The 23,785-nt window shown below is 40.6% G+C and overlaps 1 protein-coding gene across 1 annotated transcript; it reads right to left on the reverse strand.

The window, feature by feature from the left end:
* Positions 1–7,749: 7,749 nt before the first annotated feature.
* LOC124619446 (KRR1 small subunit processome component homolog) lies at positions 7,750–9,475 on the reverse strand. The gene has a single exon (XM_047145833.1). The coding sequence runs from the start codon at positions 9,018–9,020 to the stop codon at positions 7,974–7,976; it is 1,047 nt and encodes a 348-aa protein (XP_047001789.1). The 5' UTR covers positions 9,021–9,475; the 3' UTR covers positions 7,750–7,973.
* Between the last annotated feature and the right edge of the window lie 14,310 nt (positions 9,476–23,785).

Raw genomic sequence — 23,785 nt, forward strand, 5'->3', positions numbered from 1 at the left:
GTCTTTCTTCCCGCGAACCATACGCGACTGGAACAGTAAAGGGAGGTAATGACAGTGGCACGTAAAGTGCCCTCCACCACACACCATTGGGTGGCTTGCGGAGTATAAATGTAGATTTAGATGAACTGTACATCGCACCTGACCTATATAGCTCAGACAATGTCCTTGATACCAAAAAACCAAAGCATGCATCTCCAAAATGTGGTATCGCAAAATTCCCATCACCTACATAGCTCAAATGAAGCAAACGATTCCAAAACTCTACACACAAATTGAAAACCCAAAACCCAAAGATTCACTTGACGTGTTAAAAGCTATACACTAAAACAAACAGACCATAAATAACGCATTAAAACTAGGTAACACGAGAATATTACTTACCAACCAAAGCCACCAAGGAATAGATTCAGGTCCGCCAACCCCCCCTCACCACACACGTATTATAAAACTGACGCAAATAATCCCAATCAGCGCCCCCCCCCCCCCAATTAACCAACCCCAACCCATCCTATTCCCCTCCTAAACACAATATCCACAAGAATGACAACAAATAAAAACTAAAACCATTTACACATAAAAAAAGTCCACCGAAAGCAAAATAAAATATCTCCACAAAAATGTATAGATGAACAATAAAAAAATAATACATATGTAAAACAGTCTCCCTCAATCTCTTGAGTCAGGTCTCCCGTCAGATACATCATCAAACTTCCAAATATTGTAATGGCAATACCACCACACATAAAGATCCCTGATCTGAACAGATCGGACTCTAGACAACTTCATACTCTCATTACACATGATGTACCATGTGGTCGCCAATCATACCTAACCACTGCAAAAACCTTATCATTGTCATCATATCATCGACCAGCACAAATCAGAGTGAATAACTATTACATTTTCGTTGTCATATCCATCTCTAACAAAAAACAACAAAAACACTATTATCCTCTGTTTCATAAAAAACAAACACTAATCACACCCAACACAAACACAAAAGCATAAACCCCCAAAACAATAAATCAACATAACTCTCTGATGACACAGCACATATTTCCAACAATACTTCACAGAATGATTACACAAAGCCAAATGGCAGAACACCTCTCATAGTACAAATATCTTCCAACATGAACATTGACCACAAGACCATGTTACCAAATACAATACACCATCTACAAACATGATCCAACTAAAAAACACAGCACCATAATGATGTCACACACCACAACACACTTGCATCACGAGCCAAAGCACACAGGAGGAATCGGACACTTCCTGTGACCCAAACTCGGGCTACACTACAAGTCAGTCTGTCACCAAATCCAAGATATCAACGAGGGGCAATCCAATATCACACCCCAACCTAGAATGGCCACAGCAGGTGATATCCTGGGTATAAGAAATGTCAAATTATGAATCAAGTAAAAATAAATACCTGACACAGCCAAAAGGCACATACTTTAGAAGACATCTATTATGGATTCCAGGCAAAATGTCAGATTCGCGTCTGACGCAAACAGAGTTGAAATAAGTGTATCACAGGATTTATATAAATGACCTACGGATCTTAGAAACTGCAGCTACTATCACGCTGTTTGTAGATGACACTACTGCAATAGGGAGCAATGTTAAGGAAACCCTGTATAAAACAGCTGATCAGGTCTTCAATGCCTTGCATTCACTGTTCAGTGCCAATAGACAAATCCTCAATATAAAGAAAGAAAGAAAGAAAAAAAAAAAAATTGGAAAAATGAATCCAAGATGTCAACACTTCCAATATCTCACCCCAACCTAGAATGGCCACAGTAGGTGATATCCTGGGTATAAGAAATGTCAAATTACAAATCAAGTAATCCAACTGGTAATGGGAAAAAAGAGTTAGGAAGAGTATGAGGTATACAACTTTTAGGAAAGATTAAAGTGCACAGACCACGTATGACAAAGGAACAGTTTTTTGGAGTAATATGAATAGGGTGATACCGCCAATAGTTGATCGATTAACAATTTGAGTTTACATTTATATTTTTTATAGAACATCTACTTGAAGGAGTAAGTTGATAACAACTCATATCACAGAGAAAAGTTTCCTGTAAAAAATGACATACATACAATTAACCTTGAAATGCTTATTCCCTACATTTTCTGAATTTCAGTTACAGTGGTCAGAAATTACCAATAGTTGATCATACAGTTCCACAAAATGATCGCCCATAGTCCAATAGTTGATCAATATGCAATAATAAAATCATCTGACATTAAATTGATAATTACACCTGGGAACTTAATTTTAATACACTTACATGAATGATTAACATATTGAACAATTTTTTTCAATGAAATAAAACAATATAACATAGTAGCCTACACACAACAATAGACTATACACAAGTCTGCTCAGTTTCATTCCAGTTTTCCAATATCAACAGGACGTTGAAACTTGTAACGCAGCCTGCCTCCTGTAGAGATAATAGAGGGTTCTGGAAGTATTGCTAAAATCTGTGAAGACTGAACAGTGCTTATATCATCTTCATCAGTCTTGAACAGTGTATTTCTTTCATCGCAGCTTTTCAAACCCATTACCTCAATGTCCTCTTCTGTGGTAACTCTTTGAACAGTGCACAGAAATTTATACTTAATATTCTTTTGGCCTGGAAACAAGATCAAAGCAAAATCTCCTTCTTTGAATGCAGGCCTTCCAATGTCATGCCTCTTCTCAGTGGTAGCAAGGTTTTTATTACAGTCAGACTCATTTTCTGATGTGTCTTCACGAGGGCTCCATTCATCACTGGTGGGTTCTGACTCTTAACTGTCTTTTCTTACAGGTTTCTTTTTTGGTGGTTTTTCCTTCTCAGCCTCTGGAAACAATTTCCTTCCTTTTCTTTTTTTCTCATTCGTCTGTTTTGCCATTTTACGTTGTTCTATTCTAGGTCGTTTGGCAGCTTCTGTGTTGGCTTTTAGTTCTTCCTTTGATTTGTTCCAGTCTAGCCACTGTTTGGATGTTGTCGCATATGGTATGTACTCTCTTTTCCTTCCAGCCTTTATAGGGGAGTCAGTAGGCCAAGTAATATGATTAGCAAAATGTGGACTGATTCTGTTTTTCTGAGATGATTGGGATGAACGGCGTTTTGGAGTGTCTGCTTCAGGGTTGACTGGATGTGAAGAGGGCTGAGGAGGACCTGAACTGTCATTTTCTTGTACTGAGTCTTGATCTCCTGACTTTTCATTATGACATGTGGATGATTCATCTTCTGAGTCACAAGATATTTTGCTGTTAGTACACACTTGAGGATCTCCTGCTGGATTTTCTGATGTAGGGATGGATTGCTCTGTACTACACAAATGCAGAGATAGCATGTTAGCATCTGTAGTTTTATTTGTTGAAGGTGATTTACAAGTAGCACGAATTTTACACCAAACCTGAAACAGTTCCTCTGCTCCTGGATCACCTTCCCATCCATTTTTCTCTGCTGCACGGAATTCTTCTGCTCTACCTCTCTTCATTAAAGATTCAAAATGCAAAAGATGTTCAACACCAAATGATGATGGTTTTATTGCATTACCACATGTTATAGCAGGTGCACAATGTCTAGATTTGCTGGACATACATCTAGCATAGTCCACTGCATCAGGATCATAATGGAAAAGACCACACTTCCTGAAACCATTTTTCACTGAATGAGATTTTCACTCTGCAGCGGAGTGTGCGCTGATATGAAACTTCCTGGCAGATTAAAACTGTGTGCCCGACCGAGACTCGAACTCGGGACCTTTGCCTTTCGCGGGCAAGTGCTCTACCAACTGAGCTACCGAAGCACGACTCACGCCCGGTACTCACAGCCTTACTTCTGCCAGTACCTCGTCTCCTACCTTCCAAACTTTACAGAAGCTCGCAGGAGAGGTCCCGAGTTCGAGTCTCGGTCGGGCACACAGTTTTAATCTGCCAGGAAGTTTCATTTTTCACTGTTTCAGGAGTAGCCTTTTCATCGAAAACGGTCTCAAGCAATGGGCCAAATACAGTTTTTGTTACAACTTTGTTACCAGTTTTGTGTTTCCAATTATATACAGCATCTCTCCATCCAGATTTCAGGGGACGAAATATTGCCACATCAGCTGGTTGAAGCACACAAGTCGCATTTGGATACAATGCAAATTGTATTATCCCATTGTTGGCACAAAACTTAGCAACTTTATATGATGTATGAGATTTGTGCCCATCTACCAATAAAATAACAGGAAATTTGACTTTCTCTTTCTTCAGCCATGGAAGGAAAATGTTGGCAATGTATTCAAAGTAGAGGGCTCCTGTCATCCAGCCTTTTTTTGACCGCCCAATTCACTGTTCAAATTCTCGGATATGTCCCTTGAAATTTTCTGAAGTGGAAATACGACCATTGGGGGTACAGTGCCTCCAGCAGCATTGAAATTTGCCATTACAGTAATGGCCTCCTTTTCATTGCCACTTTTGACTTCATACAGATTGTCAAAAGAAATCGGACCCAGAACTTTCCCAGTTTTAGGACATGTTTCAAATCCTGTTTCATCTGCATTATAAATTCTTTTTGGTTCATTTAAAATGTCCAAATTATTACCCTGCTGAAGATGCTGATGAAGTTCATTGAACCACTGCCTGATATTTTCCTCAGTAACAGCTGCTCTGGCAGTATTTATGCTCTCGGCATGCCGTTCTGATACATCGGAGTGACATCTCATGAATGACTTAAACCATTTTTCACCAGGCCTTCCATCTTTGAATGGTGTAGGTCTTCCATCTGCCAAAACAATGTCACTCACAGTTTCATGTTGGCATGGATCCAGCTAACCAATAAATTCTCTTCAGCCTCTGTCAAAACTGAACTTGGTCCCATCTTACGCTGCATAGGTACTTTTCCTTTAATTTTGTTATTTAGCGTACTAAATGGGATACCAAAATGTTTTGCAGCTTTCCTCATACTACTGCCACCCGCTTGAACTGCTTCTACTGCACATTGTAAGTCTTCCTCAAAATACTTAAAAAATTATTTTTTCGACTTATCTTCTTTTGGAGCCATTTATTAATTCAGTCTGCAGATTTCACTCCTGTAAATAGAGGGATGAAACTAATGACTGATAAAAATTTTATCTGTATGCCTCAATACTTGTTGGTTGATCATATGTAAACCAGTAGATGATCACCCCGATCAACTACTGGAAGCAATATAAATTTCACATTTCCATCAATATGGGACAGAAGAAAGGAATGCCTACTTGGTCTATGGCTAAAAGCAACTCTTTGTGAGAACATTCTAAAAATTACCAGTAATTGATCATTATGACCAACTACTGGAAAATATGCTTTCATGCACTCCAGTAGTTGATATCCCCTCCTTAAAGAAGACTGAAGCAATAATTTACACTTCCTTTATGGTGAATGATAAAATCAATCATTCATAATGAGTTATCTCTTAACACAGTTCATCATATTTCAGTATTTACTACTTGTGTCAATAAATATCTATCACTGTAACCTACCTTACAATTAGTCTAGACGCCCTGACACTCCACTTCTCAGCACAGCACAAAAGATTTTCTCAAAGCTATCAGTTCCCTCCAATTGTTGTAACAATAGAAGAAATAGGTTTGCCAACATATGTTCTTTATATGCTCTTGCATTTTTAAAAGTGTCAGTGCTGCCAACTCTTATAATTTAAAGATTAGAGTAAAACTGACCAACTACTGGGTGGTGATCAACTACTGGCTGGGGCACCAACAGACCAATCCTCAATATAAAGAAAGAAAGAAAAAAAAAGAAAAGAAAAATTGGAAAAATGAATCCAAGATATCAACACTTCCAATATCTCACCCCAACCTAGAATGGCCACAGTAGGTGATATCCTGGGTATAAGAAATGTCAAATTACAAATCAAGTAATCCAACTGGTAATGGGAAAAAAAGAGTTAGAAAGAGTATGAGGTATACAACTTTTAGGAAAGATTAAAGTGCACAGACCACGTATGACAAAGGAACAGTTTTTTGGAGTAATATGAATAGATGATTAAATGAAATTTTTACATTACAGAAAAGGGCAATTGGAGTCTTGCGGCTTAGCTCCAGAAGGGCTCTCTGCAAGCTTCTATTTTAAAAGTTGTGAGCACTTACAGGACCTTCCCTATAAATACACAAACGTGTGTCAATGGCAAGAGTTAATCTTGGAGACCTGCAGACTAATAGAGATTACCATAGTTACACCACACACAGCTGTGGTTTCCTCCACATGAGCCACATTGGTGCCATACTTTATAAAGCACTGTCAATACACATAAAGAAGTTGGACAAGAAAACAGCTTTTACATCACAGTTAAAAACATTGCTTGTTGAGAAGTGTTTCTACAGGGTAATTGAATATGTTGGCTTACAGAAATAAGAAGCCTTCATTTATTGATCAGTAGTTTTTAATCTGTTAACAGGTGTACCATTTATGCTGTGTGTCTTTGCACAAGAATGTTTCTGCTGTCGTTTTCCTATTTTCTCTGTTTCACATGGAACACAAATACAAAATCAGAGAAGGGAATTTGTTGAAAAGAACATTTGTGATGGATACTGTAAGCAGGTATTCACTTGTTTATATTATTCCACAGTATTATATAATGTTGTCACTTGCTTACATATTAAAGAAGTGTAATATAACAAAGTTTGTGTTCTAGTTCATTGATTATACTCCTTGTTAATCTTGTAGAGTAGGTACATATGGTTTTCTTTCCAAATCATTTACCAAGCAAGGTGGCTAAGCCAGTGTAACTACACTGAACTTTCTTTCGGAAACAAGATTCGTTCCCTTTCTGGCCATCCTGATTTCGTTCTTCCCAGGTTGTTATTAGGTGACTGCTGGAATGGTTCCTTTGTTAAGGCCATGGCTGAGTTCCTGCCTTATTGTCACCTAATCCAACCCACCTTGTAAATGTTTTATATACGTATATATTAATTGTCACATATCATATATTGTTACACCCAGTAGTCTAAGGATGAATAAACATACAGTTATATAGTTGCTGCTCCCTTTCATTTTTATAGTACATAGTTGATAAAGGTTATATGTAGGCTACACAATATGCAATGAAATACTCACCACAGATGTACGTGTTATGTAATACAGTATTTCTAAATTTACATTGCACTTCTAGTTTTTGTCATGAAAAATTCTGTAATTATGGTGCAAATGTAAGACATAGGGCTACACTACAAATAAATCTGTTGCCACAATCTTTATTTCTCAATCATATCCTTTGGCTTCACCAACTCAAAATCAAATTGTCAGCTACCCATCTAACACAGACCTTGAGCTGCATTATCAACCTGTCTATCATTATATTATTTCAACTTAGATTTCAAAAAGGGTAATGGAAAGGGGGGGGGGGCGCACTACCACCCCTGACCATTTCTAAGTCTCACAGCCAGACTAAGTCGTGTTCAGGAAGCAATGTGTTATTGTTTTGCTCCACTATTTATCAGACACTTATCTGCAAACCATTATGGAAAGCACAAGTCACTGTTGACAAAACAGCAGCCTCCATAATGGTATAGCACTTCATTAACTCACATTATGTAATCCAGCAAATAAAAATCTGTAATCTACACCACTCCTAAGCCTTTTCTAAGAGAAATGAGTACCGCACTGTTGCTTTCAGGTGTGATGGCAAAATTCTATGTTCAAATGTGACACAAACTTACAGAAATGTGGAAATGTTTCATCTAGAACAAACAGTATGCTACCAACATAAATCCAGATTTATTGCAAATTTTCCTTTTCACTTTATCAGAAAATCATTTCAAACAGAACAAAATTTGTACATTTGTCACACACCGCTACAAATGGCATAAATTATGGCGTCAAATCTGCCATGACATAGTTCTTCATAAATTTATAACAAAAGTCACTCGGTGTCACTGCACAACAATGAACTGACTGACTGGAGCTTTTAAGGTGCACTGCACTACTGTCTTATATCAAACTGTGGCTTACTTTTGTTTTTCTTCTGTGCTTCCTTAACTTTCTTTTTAAGAGCATTAATGTCCACATCAGTACTTGTATGAGGTTTCACATCCTTCCTTTCAGGTTCAGCAGGAGGAATAAACACTTTCTGTCGTTTTTCTTCACGTCGTTTAGCAGCTTCTGCTTGCTTATCGTCTTTTTCCTTGCGTTTCTTGGCACGACGTTGTTCTTCTTTTAGAAAGTATTCTCCTGATGCTAATAATTTGTCCACTTTACTCTCCGGCTGCGGAGGTGGGAATGGTGTGTATTCCTTCTTAGTCTTCTTTATTTTTGGCTTCTTTCTGTGGCTTAAATTCTTGCTATGGAATTTTGGAAGAAACCTTTCCCAGTTCTCATTTCTAAGTTTGGGATCCTTTGCGAGTTCACGCTTTATCATGAGCGCTTTAATGTTATAAACTGGGTGAATGTTTCGCATCGTATCTTCGGCAATCCTGCGAACTTGTTGAAGTCCTTTGTAAGGTCCAAGGGCTGCAACTGTTTGCCCTTGAACTAAAACGTAACAGTTAGTTAGTAGCTCAATAGCTTTCAAAGTGCACCCATCGGGACCTATTAGCCTCTGCCGCCTTTTAACGAATTTCTCTCTGTTTCTTACTAATGATCCAATTTTTATTATATCAGAACCTATGTCATCTTGAAGCACACGGACTGCTTGCTCATATGGTACACTGCGGGATAGCAACTTTATCATATCTCTAGCTTTAATTATTATATATGGATCCCAAGTATGTCGAGTTGTTCTTACTGTCATGCTACCCTCAATAAGGTCAAGTTCAGCCTTGATACCATATTCGTCCAACGATTTCTGCACAAGTGGCCAACATTCCCTTAAGTAATGTTCTCTGTATTTCGGAAATAACGTAGCAAATGAACTTTCTTCCAGCAATCGGTGAGGGTTGTCTTCTTTCTTAAACGATGGTATCTTCATAGCCCATGCGTTGTCAATCGGTCCCTTCTGGATCGGCATCTCTTCATCTTCATCACCAGCCATAGTAACTACACTTCTCCTCCCAACAGATGAAACGAGAAATTAAATGTACTTCACTAAGCAGCAACCATGATGCTTCGAATACCTTTATGCATTACTTTTCTAAACGATGATACACAAGGAAAATACGCATCACAACATACCGCACGCACACGACAAACCAAAACACTCCAAAGATCTTGCTACCATAGATGTGAGACTGATCAAACATCGCCCGCTATCCGTTAAAAGGTTGGTAATTTTGGAGCTATGTTGGCAACAAACAAGTATCACTCTGAGCAGCACCCCGTACTCTTCAGTATTCAGACTCCGAATATTTATGGGCACAGAAGTTGGGACACTACCTGTAATCGAATATTTCCTTACACACCTGCTCTGTACTGTAAGGAAAGCTTGGAACGGTACTATCACTCATTAAACAGTAGCCAATTTTTCGTGCCAGATGATGGTCAGTGGCCGAAACTGGTAGCAAATTAGTAAATTGTTATAATGCAGCCAAGTCTCATGAATATCTGCTGCTTACAGTTGCCTGAAGAACACATTTACAATGGGAAGTTCCCGGTGGCACTTCGCAGTAGGGATGGGACATGGATAGATAAATATCGACATTCTGCATAATCGAATATTACGCAACTAATTATCGATAGTGACTACAATTGAAAAAATTTCTATAAAAGTGCCAAAAACTTATGTTTATGAATTAATAACAAATTAAGGCAACCTAAATTTAATTATACATTATTTCACTAAAACTTTTATCAGATTGATGAAACCTTCTTTCTCCACAGTACAAAATGGCACAATCTCTTTCGAAATATGAAACAAAACCGCTTTATTTATTTTTTTTCGTTCTCCTCGTGCAAACGAAGCCACACTTTCTGAAGCAGCAGCCCGACATCCTTGCGTTCAGGTTGAATAAGCAGCTGATGACGTCGAAGCAACTGCCTGTGTCAACACTAACATGGTTCGATTTAGACGCCGTATTCCTCTATTGTAGCGACAGGTGGTTAGAGTATATTCCTGGAGTCATTTAAACCCGGTTCTCGGAACTTTGTTAGTAGACTTCCCACACTAATTGGTCATTTACTATCGTTTGATTGAAAACACATCACTTTTGACAGGCATTTCCTTCTTATTTTTTGTTGCACACAGTAAAATCACGAATATAAACACACAACGAACAACCAACAGGAGAGGTTGCCAGAACAAAGACAGCTGCCATCTCCTCACCACCAAAAATTTCCTCCCCTACAGCGTGGCCAACTGTGGATGATGTATCTGCAGTATTGCGAACTCTCTTGCGCAGTATGCTGCAGGTCACACAAAGGCCTTTACAGAAAGACACTACCCCAAAACCTACATTACAAACAGATTTCCTGTACCAAATCCTCATGCACCCACAATCCTCACACCATCTCCAAGAATCAGTTACAAACAAACGTCTCTCTCACCACCCAATAAAAAAGAGAAGAAAAAAATCATGTGGCATTATTGGCCGGGAGACCCCAACCAGGATTGTTCTGCCACCTAGTGCTGTGTCAATGATGATGAGAACAACCCAACACCCAGTCCCAGAGCGAATAAAATCTCCAACCCAGCTGGGTACCAAACCCAGACTTCCAGCATAGCAGTCAATCACGGTGACCACTCAGCGTCAGAGATGGACTCATCACCCAGTATCACTCAGGAACTGGAACAGCTGAACTATATCCTTCGTTGGGGTTTTGATTATCTATTACCATGTCCTAAAATGAAGGATACCCTACCTGAGATCCTACCCACATCTAATAAAGTGGTGTTCCATTGCCTAGCCAACTTACACATCATCATAGTCCATCCTTATGGCTCTCTCCCAACCAACTCTTTGCACATGGATCACATCTCTGTGCAAGACATGCACAAACCACCCACCCAGCCCTTCATACTTCATTGCTGTCATAGGCTTATCCAGCCAGAGGCCAGGACACCTGTGAAAGCAGCCATGTCCTATGCTAACTCTGCTACAAACATTGCACAGCTTTTTATGTTGGTACAACTACCTACCAGTTGCCCACCAGGATGAATGGCCACTATCTATCTGTTGCAAGAACAAAGTTGACCACCTGGTGGCACAACATGCAGCTGAGTATAACACACTCAGTTTTAATGATTACTTCGCCACCTGGGCCATCTGTATCCTTCCCTCCACCACCAGCTTCTCTGAACTATGCAGATGGGAGTTATTCATGCAAGACATCCTTCACTCTCGTTATCATCCTAGCATCAATCTCTGGTAGCCCTCTGTCCCTACACCCGCCATCCAACTGTTTCCCTTTGCTGTGTCCCACCACGTCCTCCCATTTCGTGTCCGTAAGTCATCTCCAGCAAGCATCGCTTCCCACCAGCCCCATCACATGTATAACCCATGCACCTGCCACCTCCTCATACCACATACTTAGCCAGCAAACCAATTGCCTTCTTCCAAACCAGTAGCCTTCCAACCCAAATCCCTCTCCTCGCCTCCTGCCTCTCTCTTACTCTACACACCCACCACGACACAACCCCAACTCCGATCTAGTCCACCTGCTGAAATGCACATCCAGCCAGCACCATGTAGGCTTAGGGTTAATGTGTGTGTGTGTGTGTGTGTGTGTGTGTGTGTGTGTGTGTGTGTGTGTATGCTTTTTGCTGAATGGTGTCATTAGCTCCTAAAGTACTTACATTTTACCTGACTTTCCTACAAAATTACAATCTACATTGTTTTCCATGTACACTTCATACGCTGCTGTGGCCAAGCGGTTATAGGCAGTTCAGTCAGGAATTGCGCTGCTATGGTCACAGGTCCGAATCCTGCCTTGGGCATGGATGTGTGTAATGTCCTTAGGTTACGTAGTTAGGTTTAAGTAGTTCTAAGTCCAGGGGACTGATGACCGCAGATGTTAAGTCCCATAGTGCTTAGAGCCATTTTTTTACACTTCATACCAGGATTGATTTGCCACTGCTCCAGGAAGTTATTACTAATTTTACTGTCAGCACCTGTGTTAATATTCATGTCTCTGCATATCGTTATGTTAGTTTAACTGGCAGACAATATTATTAGTAACCTCAAACATTTTGCAGATGATGCAGTTCTTAGTAATGACATATTGCCTGAAAAAGACTGCACAAATATTCAGTCAGATCTTGATAAAATTTCAGAGTGGTGTAAATACTGACCACTTGTTTTAAACATTCAAAAATGTAAAACTCTGCACTCCCCAAAATGCATAAAAGTACTGTTCCATGACTATGATATGACTGAGTCCCAGTTGAAATCACTCAATTCATACAAATATGTAGGTTTAACAATTTGTATGGATATTACATATAATGATCAAATAGGTTCAGTCATAGGTAAAGCATGTGGCCACATTAAAAAGGAGATTGCTTACAAAACATTAGTGTAACCCACCATAGACTATTACTTAAGCGTATGACACCCAATCCAAGCACAGACTATCAGCAGATACTGAATGTATAGAAAGAAGTGCAGCTCACATTGTCACATTTGTTTGACCCATAGATGGAACTTATTGAGATACTGGAAAACCTGAAGTGGCAGATGCTTGAAGATAGATACTAAAGCAGGCAAACTTAACAAAGTTTCAAGAACCAGCTGAAGTCAATGTGAATGGAATGGAAAGAAACCCAAATGAGTGGTTTAGTGTAAAGCACTCTGTGCCTTGTACCCTTGCAGTGGTTAGCAGGGTATATATGTAAATGTAATAGAGAAGCTACAAAAGTTTATTTTTGGTGAATCTAATGTGTAGAATAGAATCACACTAGAGAACAAGCTGCAAACTGCTGTTTCATCAAGGAAATCCTACACGGGGCCAACAGCTGAGAAGTATGCTGAGCTTGAATCTGCGGTTCTTTCTTTGTAACAGTTGAAAGGGAAGGTGGGATGGCTATCTCCCAGTTAAAGAGCTTGGAAATTATGAAGGCCTTAAACATGTCACGAACATATTTCCATGGGAGTATTGGTTCGTGCTGCAGGTTTGTGCACAGAAGTGGATTCTCTAACAAATGAAGTGCTTCAGTTGGACAGAGATGGCCATAAGACATCATTGAGAAATTCTTCAACTTCCAGAAGCGTTTAAGCCAAATGCAGCCATATGCTAGAAAGGTAACACCAATGAGACAGCTGTCTTTTGAAACATTCTAGTGACATTGCACTATAAAAGGATGAAAAGTACCTCATTAACAGCAGCTGGTAACCAAAAACAAATAATTTTGCTGGGACATTAGAAGTTACTACAGATGGAATAAAGCTACCCACTTATGTTATTCTGATGCATAAAAATTTCTCGAGGAGAATGACAGTGATGAAGCAAATACTAGTAGTGAAGTTACGAGTGACAGCAATGAACACTGTGATTCAAAGGTTGGTATTTCTGTGTATTTTACCTACATTACAACAAAAAACTGTGATTAGGAGTGAACAGTTTTTTTTAAATGGAAAATGTATCATAAATTTTTCTCAAAATTCAGCAAATGGCTTATATTTGGAACAGTGTAGTATTGCATCAAACTGATGTTAAAACTCTTCCTCTTCACTCAATGGCTATATCTCACATGCAATGAATTGGAAATTGTGTGATCTGAGATTTTCCCGGCGTACAGAGATCTTGAAAATTTCTCTGGTATTCAGCCGGATAGCGTCGTCCAAAAGATGCGATATTTCAGCAAGCTGACTTCTTGCCATATTCAGGCGTTCTTGATGTCTGATTGATCTCTGATGGATGCCAACTTTATATAATCTCCACCTGTCTCTCGCAGCCTCCATCTGGTCGCTTCCGAGCGGTCTGCGGCCGGTGGTGGGGGAAGGGCGGCGCTGGGTGGAGGGGGAAGCGCAGTGCCCCGCAATAGATCATGGGCTGCAGTCCTTCCGTGGCCACAGCCACTTGCAGAACTCTACCATCGTGGTGACAATGCTTCTTCTCTTCTTCTTCTTCTTCTTCTTCTTCTTCTTCTTCAGGTGTCCTGACAGGAGCAGATTTCCATGTAGACTGTCGTTGTATTTTAATCATACTCAGAGTTGGATCCCAGGCTTTGCTTAACTGGAAACTGCTGTCTTTATTTATTAGTTCATCATGCAGACAGATCTCCACTGCCTCTTTAAGGAGACAATCCCAGAAGGTGTTCAATTGCTGTAACACCATTGTGCCATCATAGTTCATGTCATGTCCATGTGAGATGCAGTGCTCTGCCATGGCGGACTTGGTCAGCTGTGCATTGTCTGTGTGGCATTTGTGTTCACTACATCTCTCCTGTACCGTCCGGATGGTCTGGCCAATATACATTTTCCCGCACTGGCAAGGGATGCTGTAAACTCCCAGTTTCCGGAGTTCTAAATCATCCTTGACTGATCCTAATAATGGTTTCGTTTTGGATGGAGGGCAAAACATGCACTTGACATTATGTTTTCTGAGTATTCTGCCAATCTTTGCTGATTTATTCCCAACATATGGTGTGATTTCTGTCGCAACTGGTTTGTCTTCATCCTCAGAAGGCTACGGTCTCAGCTTCTTCGGTCTTAAGGCACATTTTATCTGCCAGTTGTTGTAACCGTTCATGCGGAACATGACCTGTAAGTGCTGCAATTCTGCTGCTAGGCTGTCACAGTCCAATATTTTGTGTGCTCTGTGCAACAGTGTGCTCAGAACACCCTCTCTCTGTGAAGGAGCATGACAGCTGGAGGCATGCAGGTACAAATCTGTATGTGTACTCTTATGGTAGACGCTGTGTCCTAGTGTGCCATCTGGTCTTTGCTTGACAACCACATCCAGAAATGGAAGCTTGTTGTTTTCTTCTACCTCCATCGTGAACTTGATATTCTGGTGCAGCGAGTTCGGATGCTACAGAAAGTCTTGGAGGCATTGTCGTCCGTGTGGCCAGATTACGAATGTATTGTCTACATATCGAAAAAAGCAAGAGGGCTTGTAGGCTGCCGACTCAACACTGGAGAGATGTACTGAACATAAATACCACATAGACAATGCACAGCCAACTAAGTCCGCGGTGGCAGAGCAATGCATCTCACATGGACATGACATGAACTGTGATGGCACAAAGGTGTTACTGCAATTGAACACCTTCTGGGATTGTCTCCTCAAAGAGGCAGTGGAGATCCGGCTGCATGACGAACTAATAAATAAAGACATCAGTTTCTAGCTAAGCAAAGCCTGGGATCCAGCTTTGAGTATGATTAAAACACAATGACAGTCTACTCGGAAAACCACTCCAGTCAGGACACCTGAAGAAGAAGAAGAAGAAGAAGCATTGTCACCATGACGGCAGAGTTCTGCAAGTGGCCGTAGCCGCGGAAGGACTGAGGCCCATGATATGTCGCGGGGGCGCCGCCCTTCCTCCACCACCAGCTGCGGACCCCTTGGAAGCACCCAAATGGAGGCTGCAGGAGAGGTGTGGAGATTATATAAAGTCGGCATCCATCAGAGGTTAATCAGACAGCAAGAACGCATGAAGATGGCAAGAAGTCGGCTTGCCGAAATATCGTGCCTTTTGGACGTCGCTACCTGGCTGAATACCCGAGAAATTTTCAAGAATGTGAAATTGATATACATATGTAATATTTCAAATGTTTTAGATGGACTGTGTCGTGAATTTTAAAATATGTGTGATGATGTTTTAAAAAAATACTGATACTCATAAAGCACAATTATAATTGAAATGTGTACCTAAAAGTGTACTTGTTAACTTGTCAAAGCAAATGTGTACTTGGACCTGATGCATATTGTATATCTCAAGCTGCTAAATAACTAAAACAAATTGTATCAGCACAGGCATTTGCTCATTCGCACTGTTTAAGATTCAGAATGAAATAAGGACATTCATTAGTGCCCTGTATCTACTAGCAAATGACTATATTGCAAATCTAAAATTCTCCATGGCAAGTAGCACATTTCACTGTAAAGCTGTGTGACAATTAGAATTGTATTGTAAACTGGCCTTTATGGGTACAAATGTACAGTTCAAAATCCTTATTTGTCATTTTACTTGTTCTTGTCATGGTGGTCTTCAGTCTATGACTGGTGTGATGCAGCACTGCACTCTAGTATCCTGCGCAAGCCTCTTCATCTCCAACTAACAGCCACAATCTACAGTCATTTGAAGCTGCTTAATGTATTCATCCACTGGTCTCCCTCTACCAAGAATATCTACTCACACAGTCCCTCCGATACCATATTGACAGTTTCTTGATGCTTCAGAATGTCTCCATCACCAGTGCCTTCTTCGAGCCTAGTTGTACCACTAATTTTCTTTCTCGCCAGCTCAGTTCAGTACCTCCTCATCAGTTACATGATCTACCCATCTAATCTTCATCATTCTGCTATAGTACCACATTTCAAAAGTTTCTATTCTTTTTCTGTCTTGATTGTTTATCATCCATATTTCACTTCCATGCAAGGCTACACTCCAGAAAAATAACGGCTGAAAAGACTATCTAACATTAAAACCTTGCTGTAGCCAGTCTGCATATCATATTCTCAATACTTTGGCCATTATTAATTATTTCACTGCCCTTAACAGACATCACCTACTACTTCTAGTGTCTTATTTCTTAATCTAATCCCCACAACATCACCCGATTTAATTTATCTATGTCCCATTATCCTTGTTTTACTTTTGTTCATGCTTATCTTATAACCTCTTTACAAGACACTATCCATTCCATAATTGCTGATAATTATTTTATTGTTGTAAGTCCATGGTCCAAGGCATAATTCTTTGCCTGACATTTCCTCTTCCAATGCTGGAGGATTACACCTTGGACAAGGGCCTTATGCCCATAAAACAAGCCTCAGCGATTAAGCAAATACTTGCCATGAAAGCCTGCATTCTATGACCATCCATTCCATTCAGCTGCACTTCCAAGCCCTTTGCTGTCTCTGACAGAATTATAAAGTCATCAGAAAACTCAAAGTTTTTATTTCTTCTCCTGCCCTTTAATTCTTTTTTCAAATTTCTCCTTTATTTCTGTTACTGCTTGCTTAATGTACAGACTGAAAAGCATCAGGGATAGGCTACAACCCTGGCACACTTCTCAGCCACTGCTTCCCTTCATGTCCTTAGACACTCATAACTGCAGTCTGGTTTCTGTACAGGCCTTGTACATCCTCTTGTCCCCCGTATTGGTATATCTGATACCCTCGGAGTTTCAGTGTTTATTCTAGTCAATTTTATCAAAAGCCTTCTCTTAGTCTTACAAATGCTATTTGCTTTTCTTTAACCTGTCCCCAAAGATTAGCTGTAATGTCAGTATTGCCTCGCATATTCCTAAATTTCTCCGTAATCCAAAAATAATATCATTGTTAGTTTTCAGTCAACATTGTTAGCTCCTAGTGAGCATGTAATGCTTTGTAGGTTACATATATTTCTAGTTTGAAGTACGAAATAAACACAGCAATTGGCCAAAGTTAAAAGGCAAAAACAGTGGTAATTTTCAGGATATTTTTATTTATTTATTTATTTATCCATGAAATGATATTCATGATATGGGACACAAGTTATAGCAATACATGGCTGAAATAGCATAAATCTTTTGGTTACATATATCTCTAAATATACATGCACTTTGAGGGACAGAATGTACATACAGTTATATTACAATAGTTTCTAAGTAGTGGTCTCTGGTTTAAAATACGAAGTCAACATGAGAATGGCAACAAATAGACCTGACTCTTTGAGGATGTCCACATCAAAACTGGTTCAGTGACCGTGACATGGTGTGGCAACAATTATTACCGAAGCGCAAAGTACAAAGGCCAACTAAAGATGCAGAAAGATATATATGTTCAGTAAACTAGATAAAAAATCAGCAGTGTCATTGTTCAATGAGAAAGCTGAAACTTTCAGCACAGCACAGGAGCATGTAGAGAAACTATGGCCAAAGTTTGAAAGAATAGTTGACCATGCGCTGGATATATGTGTACCTAGTTCATACTTCCAAAGAAACAAAGATTACTGCATAATAGGTGTGAAACAACGCATAGGGTTATAGATAAAGGGATGCTGAATGAAACACATTTAACTGTCAAGACAGCAATGCATGATGCCTTCAGTGACTATCGTAGCAGCATATTGTTAAATGATTTTTCACAGAATCCAAAGAAATTCTGGTTGGATTTAATTGTTAGCGGCACCACAGTTAGTGCCAAAAAGTCCCTAGCAAACGAGACAGGAACTGAAATTGAGGGTAGCATAGCAAAATCTGAAATGCTTAACTTTGTTTTCAAATGTTCCTTTACAAAGGAAAACCTTGGAGAATTGCCCCAACTTAATCCTTACACCACTGAAAAGATGTATGAAATAAGTACACTCCTGGAAATTGAAATAAGAACACCGTGAATTCATTGTCCCACGAAGGGGAAACTTTATTGACACATTCCTGGGGTCAGATACATCACATGATCACACTGACAGAACCACAGGCACATAGACACAGGCAACAGAGCATCCACAATGTCGGCACTAGTACAGTGTATATCCACCTTTCGCAGCAATGCAGGCTGCTATTCTCCCATGGAGACGATCGTAGAGATGCTGGATGTAGTCCTGTGGAACGGCTTGCCATGCCATTTCCACCTGGCGCCTCAGTTGGACCAGCGTTCGTGCTGGACGTGCAGACCGCGTGAGACGACGCTTCATCCAGTCCCAAACATGCTCAATGGGGGACAGATCCGGAGATCTTGCTGGCCAGGGTAGTTGACTTACACCTTCTAGAGCACGTTGGGTGGCACGGGATACATGCGGACGTGCATTGTCCTGTTGGAACAGCAAGTTCCCTTGCCGGTCTAGGAATGGTAGAACGATGGGTTCGATGACGGTTTGGATGTACTGTGCACTATTCAGTGTCCCCTCGACGATCACCAGTGGTGTACGGCCAGTGTAGGAGATCGCTCCCCACACCATGATGCCGGGTGTTGGCCCTGTGTCCCTCGGTCGTATGCAGTCCTGATTGTGGCGCTCACCTGCATGGCGCCAAACACGCATACGACCATCATTGGCACCAAGGCAGAAGCGACTCTCATCACTGAAGACGACACGTCTCCATTCGTCCCTCCATTCACGCCTGTCGCGACACCACTGGAGGCGGGCTGCACGATGTTGGGGCGTGAGCGGAAGACGGCCTAACGGTGTGCGGGACCGTAGCCCAGCTTCATGGAGACGGTTGCGAATGGTCCTCGCCGGTACCCCAGGAGCAACAGTGTCCCTAATTTGCTGGGAAGTGGCGGTGCGGTCCCCTACGGCACTGCGTAGGATCCTACGGTCTTGGCGTGCATCTGTGCGTCGCTGCGGTCCGGTCCCAGGTCGACGGGCACGTGCACCTTCCGCCGACCACTGGCGACAACATCGATGTACTGTGGAGACCTCACGCCCCACGTGTTGAACAATTCGGTGGTACGTCCACCCGGCCTCCCGAATGCCCACTATACGCCCTCGCTCAAAGTCCGTCAACTGCACATACGGTTCACGTCCACGCTGTCGCGGCATGCTACCAGTGTTAAAGACTGCGATGGAGCTCCGTATGCCACGGCAAACTGGCTGACACTGACGGCGGCGGTGCACAAATGCTGCGCAGCTAGCGCCATTCGACGGCCAACACCGCGGTTCCTGGTGTGTCCGCTGTGCCGTGCGTGTGATCATTGCTTGTACAGCCCTCTCGCAGTGTCCGGAGCAAGTATGGTGGGTCTGACACACCGGTGTCAATGTGTTCTTTTTTCCATTTCCAGGAGTGTATTAGGAACTGGTGTTGAGAAACATCTGAAATCGTTAAAATTGAACAAAACTCCAGGATCTGATGGAATCCCTATCATATTCTATATTGAATTTGTGGCTGAGTTAGCCCCTGTTCTAACTATAACTATCACAGATCTCTCGAACAAAAAAATTTATCCAGTTCTCGGAACAAGTGCAGGTCACACATCTCTACAAGAAGGGTAGTAGAAATGATTCACAAAACTACCTTGGTTGTAGAATCTTAGAACATAGTCTCAGCTCAAATATAATGAGGTACCTTGAACAGAATAACCTTCTCAATGCCAACCAGCATTGATTCCAAAAACATCCCTCTTGTGAAACCCAACTTGCATGTTTCTCAGATGATGTACTGAAAGCTTTGGATCAAGGCAGTCAGGTAGATGCTGTATTTCTTGATATCTGAAAAGCATTTGGCTCAGTAGCACACCTATGCTTACTGTCAAAAGTACAGTCTTATGTGAATCAAGAGAAATTTGTGACTGGATTAGGGACTTTTCAGTAGGGTTAGTGCAGCATGTTATCTTGGATGGAGAGCCATCATCAGACATTGAAGTAGCTACAGATGTGCCCCAGGGAAATGTGTTGGGACACTTCGTGTTCATGATGTATATAAATGACCTTGCAGACAGTATTAATAGTAACCTCAGACTTTTTGCAGATGAAGTACTGTCTGAAGGGAGCTGCATAACTATTTAGTCAGATCTTGATAATATTTCAAAGTGGTTCAAAGATTGGTAACTTGCTTTAAATGTTCAGAAATGTAAAATTTTACACTTCACAAAATGAAAAAAATGTAGTATCCTATGACTATAATACCAATGAGTCACTGCTTGAATCAGCCAACTCATACAAATACCTGGGTGTAATACTTTGTAGGGATGTGAAATGGAATGATCACATAGGCTGAGTTGTGGTAAAGCTGGTGATAGACTTCGGTTTATTGGTAGAATACTGGGGAAGTGCAATCAGTCTACAAAGGAGATTGCTTACAAATCACATGTGCAACTGATTCTAGAATATTGCTGAAGTGTGTGGGTCACAGGTTTGTTTGATGCATGGGAGAGTGTCACAGAGATACAGGACTGAACTGTAAGACTCTTTACGATAGACGTAAACTATCCTGAGAAAGTCTGTTGACAAAGTTTCAAGAACTGTCTTTAAATAATGGGTCCAGGAATATACTACAACCCTTTATTGCTCATGTAGGGATCATTAGGACAAAATTAGAATAATTACTGCACACACAGAAGCATCAGACAATCATTCTTCCAACAATCCACACATGAATAATACAGGAAGGAACCCTAATAACCGGTACAGTGTGGTGTACCCTCTCTCATTCACTTCACAGGGGTTTGCAGAGTATAGATGTAGATGTAGGTGTAGAATTATTATTATCTAACCACCTTCAGATTCATGGTTAATACATTTTGTACAGAATTAAAGCTACAAGTGACATTAGTTAGTCTCTGCCTATTCAGCAACAGAATAAAAACAATGCTGGAGCCTTATGTTGGTGACATTATTCCTGAGAGAGTTTTTATTAATTTTGATCGAGTAAGGTAATTTATGATAGAGTATGCTGCATATATGCCTCACAATGTCATGGCATTTACTCAGTCTTCGATTTGTCAGATGATCATGCACATCATTATTTGCTGTAAAGAAATAGAGATTCTTATTTATACAGGGTGATTCAAAAAGAATACCACAACTTTAGGAATTTAAAACTCTGCAACGACAAAAGGCAAAGCTAAGCACTATCTGTCGGTGAATTAAGGGAGCTATAAAGTTTCATTTAGTTGTACATTTGTTCGCTTGAGGCGCTGTTGACTAGGCGTCAGTGTCAGTTGATGCTAAGATGGCGACCGCTCAACAGAAAGCTTTTTGTGTTATTGAGTACGGCAGAAGTGAATCGACGACAGTTGTTCAGCGTGCATTTCGAACGAAGTATGGTGTTAAACCTCCTGATAGGTGGTGTATTAAATGTTTGTATAAACAGCTTACAGAGAATGGGTGTTTGTGCAAAGGGAAAAGTTCTGGACGGCCGAGAACGAGTGATGAAAATGTAGCACGCATCCAGCAAGCATTTGTTCGCAGCCCAGGAAAATCGACTCGCAGAGCTAGCAGAAAGCTGCAAATTCCACAATCAACTGTATGGAGAGTCCACATTGGCACTTATCTGTCCGTAACTACCTGAACGTCAACTACCTGAGGCGATGGATCGGCCGCCAGGCAGCCCGTGACAGAGCACTTCATCACTGGCCTCCAAGAAGCCCTGATCTTACCCCCTGCGATTTTTTCTTATGGGGGTATGTTAAGGATATGGTGTTTTGGCCACCTCTCCCAGCCACCATTGATGATTTGAAACGAGAAATAACAGCAGCTATCCAAACTGTTACGCCTGATATGCTACAGAGAGTGTGGAACGAGTTGGAGTATCGGGTTGATATTGCTCGAGTGTCTGGAGGGGGCCATATTGAACATCTCTGAACTTGTTTTTGAGTGAAAAAAAACCTTTTTAAATACTCTTTGTAATGATGTATAACAGAAGGTTATTATTATTATTATTATTATTATTCGTTACAGTCAACTTTGGACTACACTAAGCATCAGTCATTTCTTGTGCTTTTTCTTGCGTTCTTCCCAGTACTTCTTCATTTTTTCTGAGTGGGCTTCTTTACGTTCTTGCGACCAGGTTGTTCCCGTCTTCTTTGATTGCGTTCGGTCTTTGAATCCCTGTATTTTGTTGATGGCATTCCTATATTCCATTCTGTTGTAAACTGTCTCTGGTATAATGTTCATTTCTGCAATGTCTTCTTTTACTTCTTTCAGCCAGTTAATTTGTGTCTTTCTGCTTTCCATGTATTCCAGGATTTTCTTTGCCGTTCTTTCTGGTGCCATTCTTTTGACATGCCCATAGAAACTCAGTCTTCTCTTTTTAAAGGATGTTGTCAGTTTTTCAATTTTCTCGTATAACTCTTTATTGGATCGCAATTTATAATCTTGTCCATCCTTTATAGGTCCTAAGATCTTTCTCAGTATTTTTCTCTCTTTTATTTCCAATTTCTCCAACAGACGTTTTCTGTTCAGTGGGATGCATTCAATCGCATACAAACTTTCTGGTTTTATTACCGCATTGTAGTGCCTGAGCTTGGCATTGATGGAGATCGACTTTTTATTGTATACATTTCGGCATAGCTGGTATGCCGTTTCCATCTTTATTGCTCTTTCCTGTAGTGAAACATTTGGTAACCCTGTCGGTGTAATCCATTCCCCTAGATACTTAAATTTATGAACTCTCTTAATTATTCCATATTTAGTTTGCAATGTCTGTGTTGGGTCTGTTTTGTCCTGTATCATCAGTTCTGTCTTTTCATACGATATTTGTAGACCTGTCTTCTCAGCGATCTCATGCAGCATTTCTATCTGAATCTTTGCTGTTTCGATGTCATCTGCCAATATTGCCATGTCATCAGCAAATGCCAGACATTCAATTTTTGTTTTATTTCTTCCTAACGTTATCCCATTTTTCACTCCAGCTTCTGCCATCTTCTTTCTCCATTCCCTGACCACTTTTTCAAGGACAATGTTAAACAACAGTGGGGAGAGCCCATCCCCTTGTCTAACACCTGTTCCAATTACAAACGGTTGTGACAATCTACCCAAAAACTTCACTTGCGATTTTGTTCCCGTAAGGGTTTCCTGGATTAGACTTCTGCTTTTATCCTCAATCCCAAATTCTTCTAATGTGTTAATCAGGGTTGGTCTATCAATAGAATCATATGCTTTTTTGAAGTCTATGAATGTAATTACTAGATTTTTCGATGTGCGTGCGCGAAGTTGTATTATGGAGAGTAGACTGAATATCTGTTCACTGCATGATCTTCCTTTTCTAAACCCAGCCTGATATTCACCCAGTTCTTTCTCTACCTGATTTTCAATCCTGTTTTGTAGTGCCTTGGATA

This window comes from Schistocerca americana, chromosome 6, assembly GCF_021461395.2.
Source record: "Schistocerca americana isolate TAMUIC-IGC-003095 chromosome 6, iqSchAmer2.1, whole genome shotgun sequence".
NCBI classification, from domain to species: Eukaryota; Metazoa; Arthropoda; class Insecta; order Orthoptera; family Acrididae; genus Schistocerca; species Schistocerca americana.